Here is a 19,185-nt window from a genome sequence, read left to right on the forward strand (position 1 = left end):
TGTATGTGTTCGAGGACACTAAGTTTTCTATACCCCTAAATACAGAATATGCATTGGCTCTATGAGGGGCCCAGCTCTGATGTTTAAAGAAACCAGGGAGCTGTAGACCTCACCAGCTCAGATAAATGTATCACAAATGGCTTTAGAACTGCAAGTGGAAGATGAAGTATACAATCAATGAACACGGCCCTCCCATAAGTCTTTATCATTCTGCTCACACTAACAAGACTGACAGGTTCTGTACTTACCTGTCACACCACATCAAACACCCCTTTTACAGCAGGGACTATATCTTTTTTTTTTTTTTCTGTAACTGTACAGGAATTAATGAAGACTCACCCCAACTAAAACCTAACAAATAGTCATTAAAAGAATAAATCAGTTTTACTGACTGAAGAGAAGAGAGAAAAACCAAGCAAAAGGAGCAAAGTTTAAAATGGGAGATAAACAACAGAAAAGAGTCAGTGAGACATGGATCAAGATAGCTGCTCCTCAGAAAGTTCCTCAACCAGTCTGGAATTCCCAGCCCTCGCCATCAGGGCTCTCACTCCTCCCCCCAACTCTCCCCTCACCCAGGCCTCCATTCGTTCCTACCCACACTTGCGAAATCAAATCCCAACCTCCTTTCCCGCCCTACACATTTACACACAGCCAGAATAGTTGGGTTTATAATCCTGGTAGGTGACCCTAGGCACTGTTTTCCTCCATTTCCTTATCTTTAATAGGAGAATAATAATAGCATCCATATGTCACAAAGTTCTACAAAGGATTAAATGAGTTATATGTGAAGTATTTAAAAGAATGCCTAACATAGAGCACCTGCTCAATAAATACTATGATTATTATTAAATTTCTTAATATTGTATTTCAAAACAATTCTTCAATAGCTTCCCATTAGCTAAGAACCAAAATTCAAAATTTTATGTATGGCAGCTGAGATCTCTTACAATAATCTGAACCCTTTAAAACCTTCTAATCCTCTCCTGTTCTTCCTGTTCTCTCAAAAACTACATTTCAGCCATAGTAAACTATTGACAAGTTCTCAGAAAGGAGCATGGGCTTTCCTCAAGCTGTCCTTTCTGCCTTGAATGCCTTCTTCACTCCTACTATTGACCACTGGCAAGTCCCTATTCTATACTCAAGCTTCAGCTCACGCATTATGTGGTAGGACATCTTTGCCTCCTTCAGATTCTTCCTCTGTGTTCCAGATGCTACTTGTACATATCCACATTCTGACAATCAACAACCCATGTATAAAAATGTCTGTTTCATCCCGTTAGGGGTTTCTTGAACTGAGATACATTAATTTCTCTACCTCTTCTCTGTTCCTAGCATTGTCACTGGCATACCATGCTTGCAGAAGAGAGGGAGGAGAAGAGGGTGTTTTCTCTTTCTTACATTGGCCCCAGTGGCCCCAATCTTCCCTCCATTTCTCCATTGTTCACATAAGTCCTCTTAAGCCAACAAATTCAGTCAGCAGCCTAAAGCACATACACAGTTTTCTACACTTCGAAGGAAGCAGGGGGTATGAATTATATATTATATATAGATACATGTGCGTAAGTTCAAGTCACAGAAATCTCGGTTCCTCGTGTCACTCATTCACATATTGCTAAGGTTTTTACAATCCTTTCAAGCTTCTTAATTTGTGCTTGATCCCAACCTCCACCACGGCTCATCTCACCCAGTTCCTGGGAAAACGGCGTACTTTTGGCACTAACCTGTAACTTGCCCTGTATGTTAATCATGGAATTACTCTCAACTAAGATCTCTCTTCTGTAGGATCCCTGCAAACTTTCTCACTCCCCTTAGTCTAAAAATTTCTTCCTTTTCAGAACTTCAAACTTCAGGTGACTGAACAATGCTACTCTGTTCCTTCCTGCCATCATCATTCACGCATTTTGTGTGTGTGTGTGCGTGTGTGTGCATGTGTGTGCGCGTGCATGTGTGTGTTGGGGATGATGGGGACTGTACCTCAGTATTTTTAAGGTCTCTATGTCCACTGAAACTAACAAAGTTTTTTCCTATTTCTGTAATTCAATTACATATGGTTCATTCAACTTCCAGACATGTAATTAGCGAAGGACATTTTGACACCTTAGAGACAAGTAGAGATTTTAAGGCTTTAAAGAAAGAAAAAATGCAGGAAAATGAATAACTTAAAGAAAGTAGGAGAAAAAGTTAGAGAAAACAGGAAACATGTTGGCTACTTTAACAGTAATGGTATTTGGTAAAAACCAATCTACTACTAAATCCAGCATGTTTCCCACACTCAGCATAAGATACTGGTAAGACACCTAAAAGAACACTGTAAACAAAGGATCAAACAGATGAACAACAGAGTATATCAGGGTAAACAGGCACATGGCTTAATCAAGTTGAACTCATGGGCTGACACCTGCCTGTCCCTCTGTTTTTCCTCTGCTGTGCAACCCCAATCCCAGCATCACCACTGTCACAGATTTGACACTGCAGGTATTTTTAAAAAGAGATCAGAAAAAAACTCTGAAGCATTCATAGAGATAAATGGTGAAGGTGGACTAAGTTCTACTGGTTGACAGCTGGAGCTGCGTCACTATAAAATGCTACAAATCTAGGAAGTCTGTTTTTATACTTGAACTTAACCATGCATTTTAATTCAACTGAAAAACTATTTCACAGACGAAGATATTATTAATGCTGCTTTAATAAATCCAGAGAATGCATATGTTGGAGCTGCTAAAGGAATGAATGAGGTAATATTACTGCCAGAATATTTTGTGAGCTTCTAAAAAGGCAAATTTTTCAAAGAGCACTGACTTCTTGCTAGTATTTTCCATGGAATTCGAAATAACTGAAATATCACACAAAAGTCTCCATAAATGCCTCTTTCTCTGCCTCTTATGGAACAAATTTAACGGCAAAAATTCTTATTGGGTGTATTTGGAAGAGTAAAATGCACATTTAGACAATAGGCATTATGATGACTATACAATAAGAATATTTTCTTAATTCCTTTATTTAAAGGGACTGTCTGATATTGTAGAACAATCATTATATTAGAAGGGAAACAGACCTGAGCTTGAATTTTGGCTTATATACATACAAGTTGTGTGAATTTGAAGTATAGTACTTACCCTCTCTGTAAAGTGGGGTGATAATATCTGTCACAATAATTGCCATGAAGATTAAATGACTAAAGTATATTAAGTTCCCAGCTCAGTAACTTATTAAAAGTAAGAATTTCAAATGCTACTTTCTTTAGGGGTGCCTCAGTGGCTCAGTCTGACTTCATTCAGCTCAGGTCATGATCTCAGGGTCCTGGGATCAGAGCCCTGCTTTGGGCTCTCTGCTCAGCGGGAAGTCTGCTTCTCCCTCTCCCTCTCCCCCCACCCCTCCTCCTCCCCCTGTTCCTGCTCTCTCCCTTTCTCATATAAAAATCTTTAAAAATAAATAAACAGGGGCGCCTGGGTGGCACAGTGGTTGGGCGTCTGCCTTCGGCTCAGGGCGTGATCCCAGCGATCTGGGATGGAGCCCCACATCAGGCTCCTCCGCTGGGAGCCTGCTTCTTCCTCTCCCGCTCCCCCTGCTTGTGTTCCCTCTCTCGCTGGCTGTCTCTATCTCTGTCGAATAAATAAATAAAAATCTTTAAAAAATAAATAAATAAATAAACAAATAAATAAAACACTACCTTCTTTTTAATATGCTGTACTTACCAAATCCCTACTGTGTGCTAAGAAACAAGACTGAAGCTCCTTCCCTAGCAACCTTAACACTTGTTACATCAGATATCTCAGAAGAAAAACTATTACCTAAAGTTCTTGGAAACATGGATATTGTTATAATCTATTAACTTTCTTTAAAGGAATAGATAAAAAGAAATTTTTTCTGCATAATACTAAAATAATTTCAACTGTAAATATTATATAGCAATAGAAATTACATGCAAACAAATCAAAAAAGCACAACCAAGTTTTAATAAAGGAGCAATTTGCTTTGGTCCCTTGGAGATAATTCTTTGGCTCACTAAGAGCAAACAGGCTTCTCATAAGAAAATGAAATCTACATGAATATTATAGAATCTATGAAATCTGAAAAAGAGATATTGTATAATTCAGTGTGTCAAAGAGATAAAAATTCTACTTTGAAAGAGGCAGTTAACTAGCTTATCTTTCAAATACAAAAATACTTTTCTTAGTTTCAAGAATAATTTGGTAACCAAACATACTCTCAGGATAACAAAAACATTCTAGAATAATAAATAATCCATTATTTCAAAGCAAAGTCTATACAACATAATTCCAGTAAAACAAAAGAATCTGGAAAGTCCCTCATATTCATTGTGACAGTATGATTACACAGGAAAACAGTGCTATGAAACTTCAGCCAGAACAGTCAAATAAAGGCAGACTTAACTGTAAGAGAGGTCACTGAATTCAGGAATATCATCTATGGATTTTTACTGTAATACAGAAATAAACTCTTGCTATATTACTCAAGAAATTAAAATTCATACACACACAAAAATAGATGAATGAAGGATTCTTCTTCTTATGCATTTAAACTTCAGAGAAAGACTGTTAATAAGAGATTGTGGCTGGTTAAAAAAAATTACTAGGACTAGTAACATTTAGAAACCTGTGGAAAGTGGCACCTGGGTGGCTCAGTTAGGTGTCCAACTCTTTCTTGATTTCGGCTCAGGACATGATCTCAGGGTTGTGAGATCGAGCCCTGTGGCAGGCTCTGCCCTGGGCATGGAGCCTGCCTAAGATTCTCTCTCCTACAATCTAAGAAAGAAACAAAAGAAAAGAAAAAGAAAAAGAAAAAGAAAAGAAAAGAAAAGAAAAGAAAAGAAAAGAAAAGAAAAGAAAAGAAAAGAAAGAGAAGAAGAAAGAAAAACCAAAACAACAACAACAAAACAACCAACCAAAAAAAACCCTGTGTATAAAGCTGGTTTACTATGAAAATGCAGGCTTTAAAATACGTTAAAGAAAAAGTAAGCTGCGAAGTTTGACAGTATAAATAACCTGCCATATCTGTCTTTTGCACAGCCAATCACTTCGGTTTACTTTTCAACTCACATACAGCCTAAGCTATTTCAATCTTTGAGACCTTAATAGCAACAACAGACACTAGAAACAGTTGGGAAGGACTTGAATTTCAATCCTTTCAAAAGCTCTTGATACTATGGACAAAAAAGTTTATTTGGAACCCCAAGGAGACTGCTGTCATTAAATACACAAGAATGACCAGACTGTCACTCTATCTCACTAATAACTTAAGAACTATTTCTAAATTTATCAGGAGAAAGTAGCAAAAATTACTATAATGTTCAAGGCAGCATTCTCTACAATGAAAGGCAATAAATATTTTTTTACTATCTTCTAAGTCCAAGCCACAGTGGTAGGCACTGGAGTATGTAATAAACAGATATATCATTTCTTTCCTTCAAGAGTTGGGTGTGATCTTCTTGACACTTAATCAGCGTGCATATTACACCTTAACTCGGCTATTGCTTTTCATGCAAAGAAATATTGTGTGTTTCTCACTTTAAAACTCTGATTAAGCTTATTTCTTTCTTTCTTAAAATGATAATGAAGCTTAATTTGGTAGAATCCAATGTGGTAGAATCATCATCCTTCTAATCTGCTAATAAGCCGATGTGACCAGGAGAATCTTCTCAGGTTACTGTGCTCCGTCAACTGTCCTACTGTGTATGTCTTTCTGTCTCTGCTTCCCTCCCCATCCTCATGCTGTCTCTCCTCAGACTTACCTTCCCTGGTTGTCTCTGCTTAAGACTCTACCTCTCTACTTTCAGATAGTTCAAAATTTTTTTGGCCGGTGGGTCCCAGTCTATGAACCACACCTGAAGCAGCTGGAGGTAAATGGTACACAGATTTAAGTTCTCACAGGTGAGCCATGAATTCATCTGTGTACTAAGCATTAAAAGCTTAAAGTCTGCTTAAATCATGTATATATTTTGATTTTTAAATAAATGTAGAATTCTTGTACATAAATGTAAAAAATCTTTCTCTTCATTTAAAATTGCAATACAATATAAAATCTGCAATCACTAAAAACACAATTATCTTAACACAAAATTTGTGAAATCTGCAATTACTAAAAATACAATTACTGTCTTAATGTGACAGGAAAGGCTGTCCATAAAACATCTGACGTTAAAAAAAAAAAAAAGTCCTTATTTAAGGTTAGAAACCAGATCCCTACACGGTGAGCTCCTTGAGGGCAGGTTTGAGGACTTCCTTTTTATCCTCAGTGATCAGCACAGCAAGTGTTTCATTAGTATATGCTAAACAAACGGATCTTAAACATTTCCTTTTAAGATCTAGGCCTTATGACTAGGTGCTGTGCCTCTGCCACCACCATACCCTGGGGCCATGCTAATTTATTCTACTCTATTCACGGTCTGTCTGGAGATACACACAAATGTGACTCAACAGGTGGTTAGAGAAGAATGTGGGAGGTTCAGGCAAGGAATGAGTCTTTCTGGTCTGGGTAACAGGGTGGATGGTGGGCCATTCACCAAGATCAGTGCAGCAGGCAATGCAAATGGGTGAGGTAAGGTGTAAGCTCAGTTCCGACCATGTTAAAAAGACAGAGGAATCTGTGAGACATCCAAGTGTCACTTTCAGTGGGTGACATGACAGGAGCAGAAGCTAGCCTCCAGTAAGTAGATGTGCAGGGGGATGGGTCGCTCTTCCCTCCTTCCTCATATCATCCCACTACAGTGACTTTTAGAATTACTCTTCAAGTTCTAATTTCTCTCATTTATATTGTTTTACATTTCAAGCCCTCATGTAGCCAAGTTACTGCAATACTTGCCTAACCAGTCTCCCTGCCTCTGTGTGTGTCTCCACCTTCTTCCAAGCAGTCTCACTAAGTATTATTCCGAAAATGTCACTTTTCAGGTCAAAACTTTTAATACCTCAGTGTCTAGGACCTGCAAAGCACTATTCCCATCTACCTTTCCTTTTATTCTTATCTCTTTTTCCAACTGGTCAACATGCTCATCCAAACACACACCTGGGGAGTGGCCACTTTCAAACCACCTCAGAGGGTATTCCTCCAGCTGACACATCCTCCTCACCCTGAAAGCCTGGCCCAAGTTTCAGCTTTCAGTGGGAACCCTGCAGCCCTGCAGCACTTCCTGTCTCTTCTTAGCCCAATGAATAGATACAAATTCCTTAACAGCGGAAATCATAAATCACTCTCTTTATTTCTATCTACCCCTTATGGCTGCTAGTCATAATGCAAACCTGGAGGAAAAGTCCAATTTTTAAAAATTTGGAACATTATGAGATTTTTCAACTGAACTTAAGTAATTACTGTTTGTGTTGACAAAGGGTTATAAAAAATGATTTATAAAAGTATCATAAAAACAAGGTCCAAAAGTTAGTAATTTAACTTGATTTTAATATATTACTCAGGAAATTACAGGGAAAACACATGAATCTGGATGGGCGAGAGAGATTTGAAAAACTCGTTTTTTTGTTTGTCGCTCTGACTTAAGCCACAGTGAAAAAGAATTATATCTACACTGTTCTTCTAAGGAGAAGAAGAGGAATTAGCAGAATAAACAAGACTAGGTGTGTACTGGTTTCTCTTTGCTGCCATAAATTACTGGTTAAGGCAATAATTTTGAACCAAAGCAGTCGTCAGCTGGCAGTAAGGATGTCTGTATCCACTCCATTGTTTTAAAAAGCTTTAATTACAACTGTACGATCAAAAAACACTCAGTTGACTAAAAAACGTTTTCTTCTAACTTGTAAGATTATCTTCCTGACTTTCTCACATAACTACCTACCAGATTGCCTTCTCATTTTCTCCGTTTCCTTCCAGTCACACCCATTTGGTTGCTAAGAAACAAAATAAATATGCTCTCCAAGAAGTATCTGTAAAATAGATACTATATTAATACTTATCATGAGGAAAGAAGGAAGAAGAGAGAAATTTTACCTCTACTGTGCCCTTGGTTCTTTACATATGCTAATTTGTTTAACCTTTGTAAGAGCCCTAGAAGGCAGTTATTAATGCCCAATAACAAATGACTAACTGAAATTCAGTCACATAACTTGCCTAAGGTTACACAGTCAGAAAGTGGTAGAACCAAGATTTGCCCCAAGTTTGCCTAATTTCAAAGCCAGTGTCATTACCATTCCCCTTTCCATCTCTGTTTCGTGGCCTTTAAAAAAAAATTCTGCACAAACATATTAAAATTTTTCAATAAAGCTTCATAATTAAACGTGTCTTTAAATGTATCACTTTCAGGACTGTTTGCCCAAAGGATTAGAGACTGAAATAATTTTTCCTTCACAGGAGTAAATAACATTTTTATTGTTAAGAAATAATCACACAGTTTCAAGATACAAAGTTCAAAGGGAAGAATTTCAAAATGCAAAATACACTTTGATGAACCTATATTTACCAAATCTGTGGTCAAACTGCTACAGACTATCAAAAAAAATGAACTAACTTGAGCCTTCAAGTTCAGTTTCAACAATCTTTATCCCTACTGAACTGAAGAAAAAGGGATATGAAATAAATACTTCTCTTCTATGCCTGCTGACTGATTTGCTGATTGACAGTTACGGTTTCTTTTCCAGTGAGTACCATAATGAAAATATATTTTTTTAAATTCCTGAATCCTTAGTAACTTGTGGAATACACAGATAGAAGCCTGCTCAAGAACTAAGACTGCATACTTTAATACAGAAATAAACTAGCAAATACAGTCAACAGGGTTATAAATTTAGGAGGGAAAATTGAAAGATCACATTATGAATTAGGACCCACAATCATATACACAAGTCAGTATCCAAATGAATGCTCCCATTCAGTGGTCCACCGATCTACTTAGCCTCCTTTTTTTTTCTTCTTTCTTTTCATTCTAACATATAGGGATCTATGAAACACATAGAAAGTAATTTAGGTATAATATTACTTACAGAATACTGACAGGTGAGAGTGCAAATGAAAAGTATGTTTTGGGCAGAGAGATGCGATTGCTTATAAGTAAAAGAGTCAAAAAGTTACCCCTCTTGTGTTACTATCCTGTCTCATCAAATTTTATTAGGAGACCAGAGTCATTAAGTCCACTGCTACAACAAAAAAAGTGGGGAGGGCACAGGCTTTGAACTGACCTGGGTTTGTTATGCAAATCATGTAAACTCTTGAAGCCATAATGTACTCATCTGAAAAATGGATATGTTAACTCCTTCCTAAATTATATTTGTGAAAAGGACTGCACAAAAGAGATGTCCATGCATGCTTGTCTTCTTCCCCTTTCCCAGCATTGCTAATTTTAATAGTGGGGGCAGGGATGATGTGATCAGACTTGGTCCTTCTGAAAGAGTCATCCTCCCACTTAAGAATTAAAAAACAAAACTAGAACCAACACAAACAAGCAAACAAAAAAACAGTAAACGCTAAATTGCAGAACAGAAATTAGAAAAGCATGGGAATATCAATGTGCAACTCCAATTAAAAGATAATCCAACTAAATGTTTCTAATTCACACAAATTCAAATATCCAAACAGAGAACTGAAAATTTTGATTTAAAAAAAATACTTTATAAATCCTGCCTCTATGCTATTAGTGAAAGAGCAGAGTGGAATCCATAAAGCTAACAGTAATAAAATGTTAAGCAATCTGTTAAGATGAAACAAAAGACGGCTAATAGCTTCGGTCTGGTAAAACAGCTACTTTTTTCTTTTTTCTTGTAATTCAGTGAGCCTATTAAGTTATTACAGTCTGCCATTCATTAGTAGAGTTACTAGACCTCTGACAATTTTGTTGTTGTTGTTGTTTGAAGGACGAGGAAGGGGAAGGCAGAAAGAGAGTACATCAATATTTTTCAAAACTCAATCCTTCTAGATCTTTCACTTCCAATCATAATACATTATACACTAAATGAAGCCTAAGGAACAAAAAAAAAGTCACAGACCTGTCACTACCAGTAATGTAAAAAACAAGGAAGATTAGAAAAGCTACACATATTTATATTTTTTCTGTGATTCTGAGAGGATTAATTTAAAAATATAAAATAAGGACTAATAAAGTATTTTTTATGATTAAATGCTGTTTGAATATTCATCTGACCTACCTTTCACCTTAAAGTCAGCAGAATAGTACAAGTCACTTTGCTAACCTGGCACAGTTTAAGATAACTCCAACGAAGAAAGTCCAATTTCCTGATTTACTCAGCCAAAATAAACAAACCTAAGTTAGTTTGATCTAATAGCAAGCTCTAGGGAACTTATCCATTTACAGCTGAAAAATCAGAACAAGAACCAGAATTTAAGAAAACTTAGAAATCACCCATGACCTCATTTTATAGTCAAGAAAATTAAGTACCAGAACTTTACTGACTTGCCTCAATTCATACAGTAAGTTAGTAGCAAGTTTATCTGTGTTGTGTAGAAAACTACTGAAATAAAATGAAACAGTTAAAAATCTTATTCATAGAATCCAATTCTAATGTAGTTAGTTAATAGTTATTGACATCAAAGCTTTAGAAAGTAATTTTCTTCTTTCGTTAGCTGAAATATAATTTGAAAAATGATCCACTCTGACTTGGAGAAAAGTATAGGCAAAATGCAATTGATATTTAAAAATAAGGATACTGCTATTTGCCTAATTTCACCAAGAGGAAAAATAATTTCAAATAGAATTTTTCATTGTCCAGTTGTACTCAGAATCAGTTCCAGTTGCTGGAGTGAAAAAAAAAAAAAGAAAGAAACTTCCAATCCTAGTCCAAGGATAAAAGACAAATTAAAATGAAATTTTCCACACCTCTGTATTCATTAGATACCCAGAACACAGTGAATCAAGTCTTATCTTTTTTGGATATCACAGAGAGAAAATATGTTTGCTTTATTAAATACCCCCAAATTAGATTAGATAGGAAAAAACAGTTACAAAACCTTAATCATAAGCAAGTATCTTTATCTTACTTTTTCTTATCTAAATCCTATTTTCAGATATTGAGGTTAGGCCTAAAGAAGAAATCAATTAAGTGTATATACTAATATTTATTTAATGAATTGATACATATCAATAATACTTAGTGCAAAAAAAATTCACCAAACAAAATTGCTGGTAACTTTCATTTCAAAAACAAAGATGGCTTTTCTCTTATCTTCTCCCCCTGGGGATTCTTGGGTGGAGGTGAGCAGAACTCCGCAAAAGTGGCAACCATCCAGCGTTTCTGACAGTGCTAAAAGGAAAAGGTAGTGCCACCACTATCAAGACTTGGGGAGAAGCTTGGTCTGCTCCTCCTTCTAGCCCCTCCTTCCAACAATGAAGTCATTTCTCTCCCAGACCTTGCTATAGATTTGGCCAGGCAGCTACAACTCTTTAAGGCTTTCTCACAATTTTTTTAGGTCCAGGAAAACTTAAATTTGATTACAAACATTACGGTGACCCACAAGGCTCTACAAGTTCTGCCCCATCTCAAGCCACTTCTGCTCCCTCTCTGACCTTACCTCTTACCTTCACTCACTCATGCTGCCTTCACTCACTCTGCTCCAGGCTTACTGGACTCCCTGTCAAGGCCGCTGTAACACTTCTTCCCTCTGCCTAGGACATGCACGAACCACATATCCAATAACCTTCTCACTGAAGCTTTCCTGACCACTCTATTTTAACTTGCAATTCCCTACCCCTGCACTCCCTATCTCCTTTACGTGCTCTATTTTTCCCCATAACACTTATCACCATGTGATATGATACATGCTTTTACTTACTTGTTTTTGTCTATCTCTGCTAAAAGGTCAGCACTGTGAGGCAGAGATTTTATCTGTTTTGCTCACTGTATGTCCCCAGCATCCGTAACAGTGCTTGGCACGTAGTAAAAGCTCAAAAACTACTTGTGGAATAAATAAATGATTCCAAGTTTAGGAATTAATGCTGGTATCCATCAAATACTGATTAGACATCAAGAACATAAAACTATACAAGATGCTGTTCAACACAGATCATGCAAAAAACATGGTCTTTGGGGCGCCTGGGTGGCACAGCGGTTAAGCGTCTGCCTTCGGCTCAGGGCGTGATCCCGGCGTTCTGGGATCGAGCCCCACATTGGGTTCCTCCGCTATGAGCCTGCTTCTTCCTCTCCCACTTCCCCTGCTTGTGTTCCCTCTCTCGCTGGCTGTCTCTCTGTCGAATAAATAAATAAAATCTTTAAAAAAAAAAAAATGGTCTTTGCTTTCAAGGAGTCTAGCTGGAGCAGAACTAATATACATGGAGTAATTATTTAAATACATGGACAGTATTAGGTATGACTATTAACTAATTAGGTTCATTTCTATGACTCACGGAATCTGCCTTGTTATTCCTGGTTATACCTAGCACATAATTAAATTCCGAATCAAATGGTATAAACTTGTCATAGGAGTTCAGAGGGGGAAAAATGAATAAGTTGCAAAAACGAGGAAAGACAACAGGTAGATGATGAGGTTCAACAAGGGTTTTGTGGATGTAGAGGCTTGTGTTGGCAGTGAAGAGGTAAGGAGGCATCTTAGATGAAGTGAATTTCATGAGAGGAAAGACAGGCAGGTGAGGGATAGTAAGAAACTTAAATAAAATGATAGTACTCATTGATGAGTAGGGATGATCTGGGGAGGACAATTTGAGTCTAGATCACAGAGAACCTAATCCTCTGAACAAATGGACTCAAGTCTGGATGGAATCTCATAGCACATGCTGCACCCAGCCTGCGTCCCCTGGAAGACTTCTACACCAGTTTGGTACAGCCACTCAGAAACGCTAACAGTTCACATCAGCAACTTTCTGTGTAAGCAACAGAAGCTACCTCCTCCCCCCTACCCTGCATGCATACGCACACACATCCACACACATACATGTCCAGGAAAACTGGTGGCCAGTGACTAACATATCTAAGAGAGGGTGAATAAAAGCCCTGTTCCTGGGGCGCATGGGTGGCACAGCGGTTAAGCGTCTGCCTTCGGCTCAGGGCATGATCCCGGCGTTACGGGATCGAGCCCCACATCAGGCTCCTCTGCTGGGAGCCTGCTTCTTCCTCTCCCACTCCCCCTGCTTGTGTTCCCTCTCTCGCTGGCTGTCTCTATCTCTGTCAAATAAATAAATAAAATCTTTAAAAAAAAAAAAAAAAGCCCTGTTCCTTTGCCTCAAGGCAAGACAAGCTCTATGATATAATTTTGACCCAAAGTTACCTCCAGGATCAGGGTGAAGCTAGATATCCCCTGAAACCACATCCTTGCTCATCTCAGTTTCTTCTTCTTCCCAATCCTGCCTCAGTCACTTTGTTGTAACATTTCAAAGACCTCTCTTGATATAATACTTGTACATGAATTATATCTCCAGTTCTTCTTCTAGGGAAACTGGACTACAAGTCTGTAAAGGGAAATACTACACGTTCATGAAGAAAAGTACATGTTTAAGAAGAAAAGAGTTGTTACATGGCACAAGTACTGTTGTAGGTTATTCAGTTTGGAAGGAGACTACAAAACGGTCCGGTGGGTAAGAGATGGAATAAAGAGGGTAAGGTGACAGGCCAATTAAGGATGCTGTTGTCAAATTCAGAAATAAGTGGAAAAAAAAATATTTGCTTCGATATAAGAAAGAACTAAGGAAAAGAAGCAACTTAATATAGGGAAAGATTGAAACTATTCAAAGATTTATATTTTTGGAAAGGCAAAAAAATATTTCTTTAGTAGTATTGTTAATGTTATGGGTTTTTGTTTTCTGTTTTTTTTTTGAGAGAGAGAGCACGCATTTGAACACGTGGCGGGGGGTAGGTTCAGAGGGAGAAGGATGGAGAGAAACTTAGGCAGGCTCCACACACAGCGAGGAACACAATGCGGGGCTGGATCTCATGACCCTGAAATCATGACGTGGGCTGACCTGAGCTAAAATCAAGAGTCGGATACTTTTAACCGACTAAGCCATCCAGGTGCCCCAGTAGTATTGTCAATGTTATATTATAAATTGTTTTAAATGCAAATCTCTTTTCAAGTTGACACTACTTAACACAAGAAGTATTCAAAAATTTGAGAATTACAATGAATAATAACAGGACTCTAAAATTCTCTCTCATATTTTGGGCCCTGAATATCAGAACTATGAAGACAAGTATCACCAAATGTTTAGAATGACTTGGTTTGTTAAATTTCATATTTCAGTAGCTTAAAAGAATCTTTATTAGGGGTCAGTAACAGATTACTTAAATTGGAAATGCATAAAAACAAGGTAACATCTGGTTTTCATCTATTCTTAGGAGAACCAGAGTATTTTCAAAAGAAAATAAGATGTATGTAAGCTTCTAATCTAATATCTAAGCTTCTTGACTTCATGGTACCCTTTCAAAATTCATACTTAGTAAAAATGACTACAAATAAAAATGACTACTTTTCATTTAATTGGTAACAATAATTTTGTGTTATAGATCTCAGTACATAGAACAAAAAGGACACTACAAAAATAGAACTTTTTAGCGAGGTTATTTTTTTTCTCATTGACTCCTTTATATGCATTAAAATGTACACCTAAGAGCTATCAATATTTAAATATAAATAACCTTTGACGAACAGTCTCACTGACAGGAATTTCTTCCCCGCCCACACACACACACAAAGGGGGGAGCTGGTTACATCAAAGTAAATCTGTAAGTCTAAGTTCATAAAAATTTCTCCTATTCAGTTTTAAGACCAAATTGATACGCTTCCAGAGAAGTACATAACTTACCCTGCATATATCCTTTAAATAGTCCCAAGAGAGGCTTCAAGAAAAAAAGGTTCCATAGCCAAATACATTTGGTACCACAAAATGTTATTCCCCTCTTAAAAATTAACAATATACACAATATATTATATAATATATATATATATATAATATATTAATATATATGAGACTTTTTTTGGGGGGGGATGGTGTTTTCCAAATTTTATAGAAATAGAGAACACCTGTAATCATCAAAAATAAGACTTATTTAAAACCTTCCATACCCAGCTGATAAATGATAGCTACTTTCCTAATAAACCTTAAAGGCTGAAAGCTATCGTTCAGTCACCCTCTCCACACCCCCTTTCACCTCCCTTCCCCTGGGCCCAAGATACTGCTGTAGTTATAACTTAATAATTCATAATAATCATAGGGAATTACTATAATATACTTCTTGGTCCTTTCAGATATTCTGACGCCTATCAATATTTTTAGCAAGCAGTCCACATGATTTCAAGGGAGGTCAAATGTTGAAATACTCAAAATGCCTGATATATTACAATCAATGAGATGATAAGCTATGCTATAACTGAGGCCAGAATAACAAAAACAGTAAGTTCGGAAAATCTGCATTTCAAACGTAAAAATATTTTCTTCTATCTAGGAAAAAAAGGGCAAAAGACATACTAAGAAAAGCCAAACTGTATCTTAAAAGCATACCTTCTAATACACTACTCAGAATATTAAAGCCAAGAATTTTACCCTATAATAAGAATTTTTAGCCTGCACTCTATTGAGAAATTTCAGGAATTCTTAGATTTTCTAAAACTGTACACACAATTTTTAGGAGTACATGAATGCATGTCTTTTTATGGGGAAATAATTCAAAGCTTTCAGCAATTTTTCATACTGCTCGATAACTCAATTTAAACCCGATTATATTTTTTTAATTTATTTACCTGAAACAAAGGTAGTAGAAACTTCTTAGTTAATACCACAAATCAGATACACAAAAACACACTCCTTAGAACTGTTTTCTCTCTCAGAGACAAACAAAATGCAAATTACCTTTGCAGAGTCATATTCAAAGAGCCTGTACAACCCTTAATCTTGTTCTGGGCTTCAAGATGAGTCATTCCATGGGCACTTATTCCGTCAATGCTGAGAACCACATCGCCTATTCTTACATTTGCCTGGGATGCTTTGCCTCCATCTTTGAGCTGAAATAAATATATTTCATTAGGAGTGTCACTCTTTAAAAAACAGAATAATAAACACAGACGAAAATTATACTTTTGCTTGTAATCAAAAGTATATTAATATACTTCTAGACAAAGTAATGTTACCTTGATTAATAGGTAAAGTTAAAATTCAAATGACTTTCATGTTTATTTTCTTAAACTCTTATTTGCTCTTTAAAAAATTGAAAGACTTTTCTGAAAAAGGTTCCCTGATAATTTCTGCATTTCTTTATTGTGTAACAGTAGCGCGTGATTGTTATGAATGAGGAAGAGGAACAGCCAAGGAAACTACATTTGAGCATCTGCAATGTGAATAGGGTATTTAAACTCTTTTAGAAAGAATGCTTAAAACTCTTTAAACGGCTGTACTTTTGTTTGAACACAAAGAGTAGCACAGACAGAGGATCTACTGAACAATCCTTCCTATTGAGTCCAATTCCTACCCAGTGTTTGGGGTACTGAATTTTTTTAGATCACAGGCCCAAATATCTTTTACACTAGATGTGCTTCCAGCTCCAGACATTTAGTAGGAGGGGAAGGAAACCAGTTGTGTCTGAGACTATCAGATGTTTTTGTGTACCACAGTCTTTAATCCCCAATCTTTCTTCCCTCCTCTAAACAATCTTCTAAGTGTTCACATAATGTAGTTTGAGCTCCTTCAAAGTTTATATGTATCTATTTCACTGCTCCAAAGAAGCAAATATAAAATTACAGTAAAATGAAACATAATGTAATTTTAATACATACCTAGAAACACTGAACAAGTACAAATCAAGAGAAACCATTCTAATTCAAATGACAAGCTCAGAATCAGTAAGTATAAGTTGATCACACTGAGTATTGGGTTGCTGGAAGACTTCACCCAAAAAAGAAAGAAAGAAAATAACCAATATTCCTCAAATACTTAAAACTAACGGATTTTACACAGTTTCTCTTTGGAATGATGAAAAAATTCTGGAAATGGATAGCAGTGATGGCTGTACAACACTGTAACTGTATTTAATGCAAGTGAATTGTACACTTAAAAACAGTTAAAATGGTTAACTTTTATGATTACCACAATGTTTTAAAAAATGGAAAAAAAACTACATATTTTAGAGAACATCTTACTAAAATTACTTCTTGATTAAAAAATATATCCCAGGGTGCCTCGGTGGCTCAGTTGGGTTAAGCATCTGCCTTTGGCTCAGGTCATAAATCCTGGAGTCCCAGGGAAGAGCCCCTTGTCAGGCTCCCTGATCGGCAGGGTGTCTGCTTCGCCCTCTCCCTTTGCTCCTCTCCCTCTGCTCCTCCCCCCTACTCATGCTTGTTGTCAAATAAATAAATAAAACCTTTGAAAATAAAAATAAAAAATAAATAAATAAAATAAAAAGTATATCCCTCAGCAAACTAAACAAGCCCCGAGTGCTGGAATTCACAATTTGGAAGCAAAGCAATTTATAAATAGATATCAAATGTTCAGTCAGGTTAGGTTTTGATTACCATCAGCTGTCAAACTCTTTCCTTAAAAATAAAGATCAAGGCAGACCAATCTTAGTACATGAGAACAAGTATCGTATCTAAAATCAAGAAAATAGTTGTGAAGGTTACATCCATTGAGACAGAGCCACAGACAGAGTCTGCGTTCCTCTCCGTTCTCTACTAATGCTAGAAGTGTGCCCAGCACACTACAGACCTTCCCGAAATACATACTGAATGAACAGATGTCACAGATTCATTATTTAACACTGGCATTTGTTTTAAATTGTGAAATGGGGCGAAGCCTAGCTTGCTCAGTCGGTGGAGAACGGGACTTTTGTTCTCAGAGTTGTGAGTTTGAGCCCCACACTGTGTGTGGAGCTTACTTAATTAGAAAAATAAAACAAAAAACTGTGAAATTAGAAAAAATTAAAATTTTACATAATTAGAAATTTATTTCATTTTAAAATACAACTATCAAATGACTAAAATAATTCTTAAAATTAGTAAGAAAAATTCCTATTTGATCAAAGCTATATAAAATCTCACAGATACAAAGTGTAAAAAAAGATTTCAAAACTTTCAAATGAAATATTCTCTATCACTACATAGTATATCACATACATAGTATATCATGATTTTGTTTTCATCTTTACACTAATAGAAGCAATCTCCTCAGTTGCCAAGATTATTTAAGGGCAAGAAATAGTAGTATGTTGACACTAAAGAAATAAAATTTCCAGAGTAACAAAGAAGATCAAAATTTAACTCACAGCACACTTATCAACATAGCTATACGGTGCGTATACACATATACACACCTTTTATTATATATCATATGATTGACAAAGTAGTTCCAAAATTCAATAAAAATTAAATGGACTAGTTTTCATAATCACAGGATCAAGAAAAAAATAATTAAGATAGAACTTTATTAAGTATAGTTTAAAATACTATAAAGGCAGGTATATTTATTAAAATATGAAAGCTGTGTAGGGTAGGGAAAAAATCTTTAAAAACAGCAGTAACTACATTAAAAGATACAGTTTTACAACATTAACAGATATAACTGTCTTTTAATAACCACTATTTCTTTTTATGAATTTAAAAATAAAAAACCACTTATAACAGATATATGAATTGTTCTTCTCAAATGCACAGAACTAAACTGTTTAAATTTAAGGGACATTTACAAAGAAAACTGTTCCTAAAAGCCAGCAATGCCACTGCTTTCTCTGGGATTTATTTATAGGGTTGTTATAATGATTAGGTGAGATAAGAGCTCAATAGATGTTAGCTATTATTATTATTTCCTTGACTTCAGTTTACTAACCTGAGAGATGTGGGGGGTTTCCTAAATGATCTCAAAGGTCCCTTCCAGTTTTAAAAGTTTATCTATCTGGGGCACCTGGGTGGCTCAGTCGCTTGAGCGTTTGACTCTTGGTTCTGGCTCAGGACATAACCTCAGGGTTCTGAGATCGAGCCCCACGTCAGGCTCCATGCTAAGCAGGGAGTCTGAGATTCTCCTTCTCCCCCTATCCCTCTCCCTGCTTTCTCTCTCTCTCTCTCTCTCTCTCTCAAATACATAAATAAACCTTTAAAAAAAATAAGTAAGGGACACCTGTGTGGCTCAGTTCATTAAACAGCTGCCTTCGGCTCAGGTCACGATCCCAGGTCCTGGGATCAAGTCTCACATAGGGCTCCTTGCTCAATGGGAAGCCTGCTTCTCCCTCTGCCTGCTCTTCCCTGCTTGTACTCTCACTGACAAATAAATAAAATCTTTAA

At 36.5% G+C, this 19,185-nt stretch overlaps 1 protein-coding gene across 10 annotated transcripts in view; it reads right to left on the reverse strand.

Annotated features, from left to right (window-relative positions):
- PDLIM5 (PDZ and LIM domain 5) overlaps positions 1-19,185 on the reverse strand; it is a 201,011-nt gene that overhangs the window by 122,964 nt on the left and 58,862 nt on the right. For all 10 annotated transcript variants that reach the window (XM_087863978.1, XM_045792084.2, XM_087863977.1 and 7 more), the window contains exon 3: positions 15,770-15,921. In XM_087863978.1, coding sequence (XP_087720104.1) covers positions 15,770-15,921 — 152 coding nt within the window. The remainder of the gene's footprint in view (positions 1-15,769; positions 15,922-19,185) is intronic.

The sequence above is a fragment of the Ursus americanus genome, chromosome 8, assembly GCF_024610735.1.
Source record: "Ursus americanus isolate L20-20 chromosome 8, mUrsAme1.1.p, whole genome shotgun sequence".
NCBI classification, from domain to species: Eukaryota; Metazoa; Chordata; class Mammalia; order Carnivora; family Ursidae; genus Ursus; species Ursus americanus.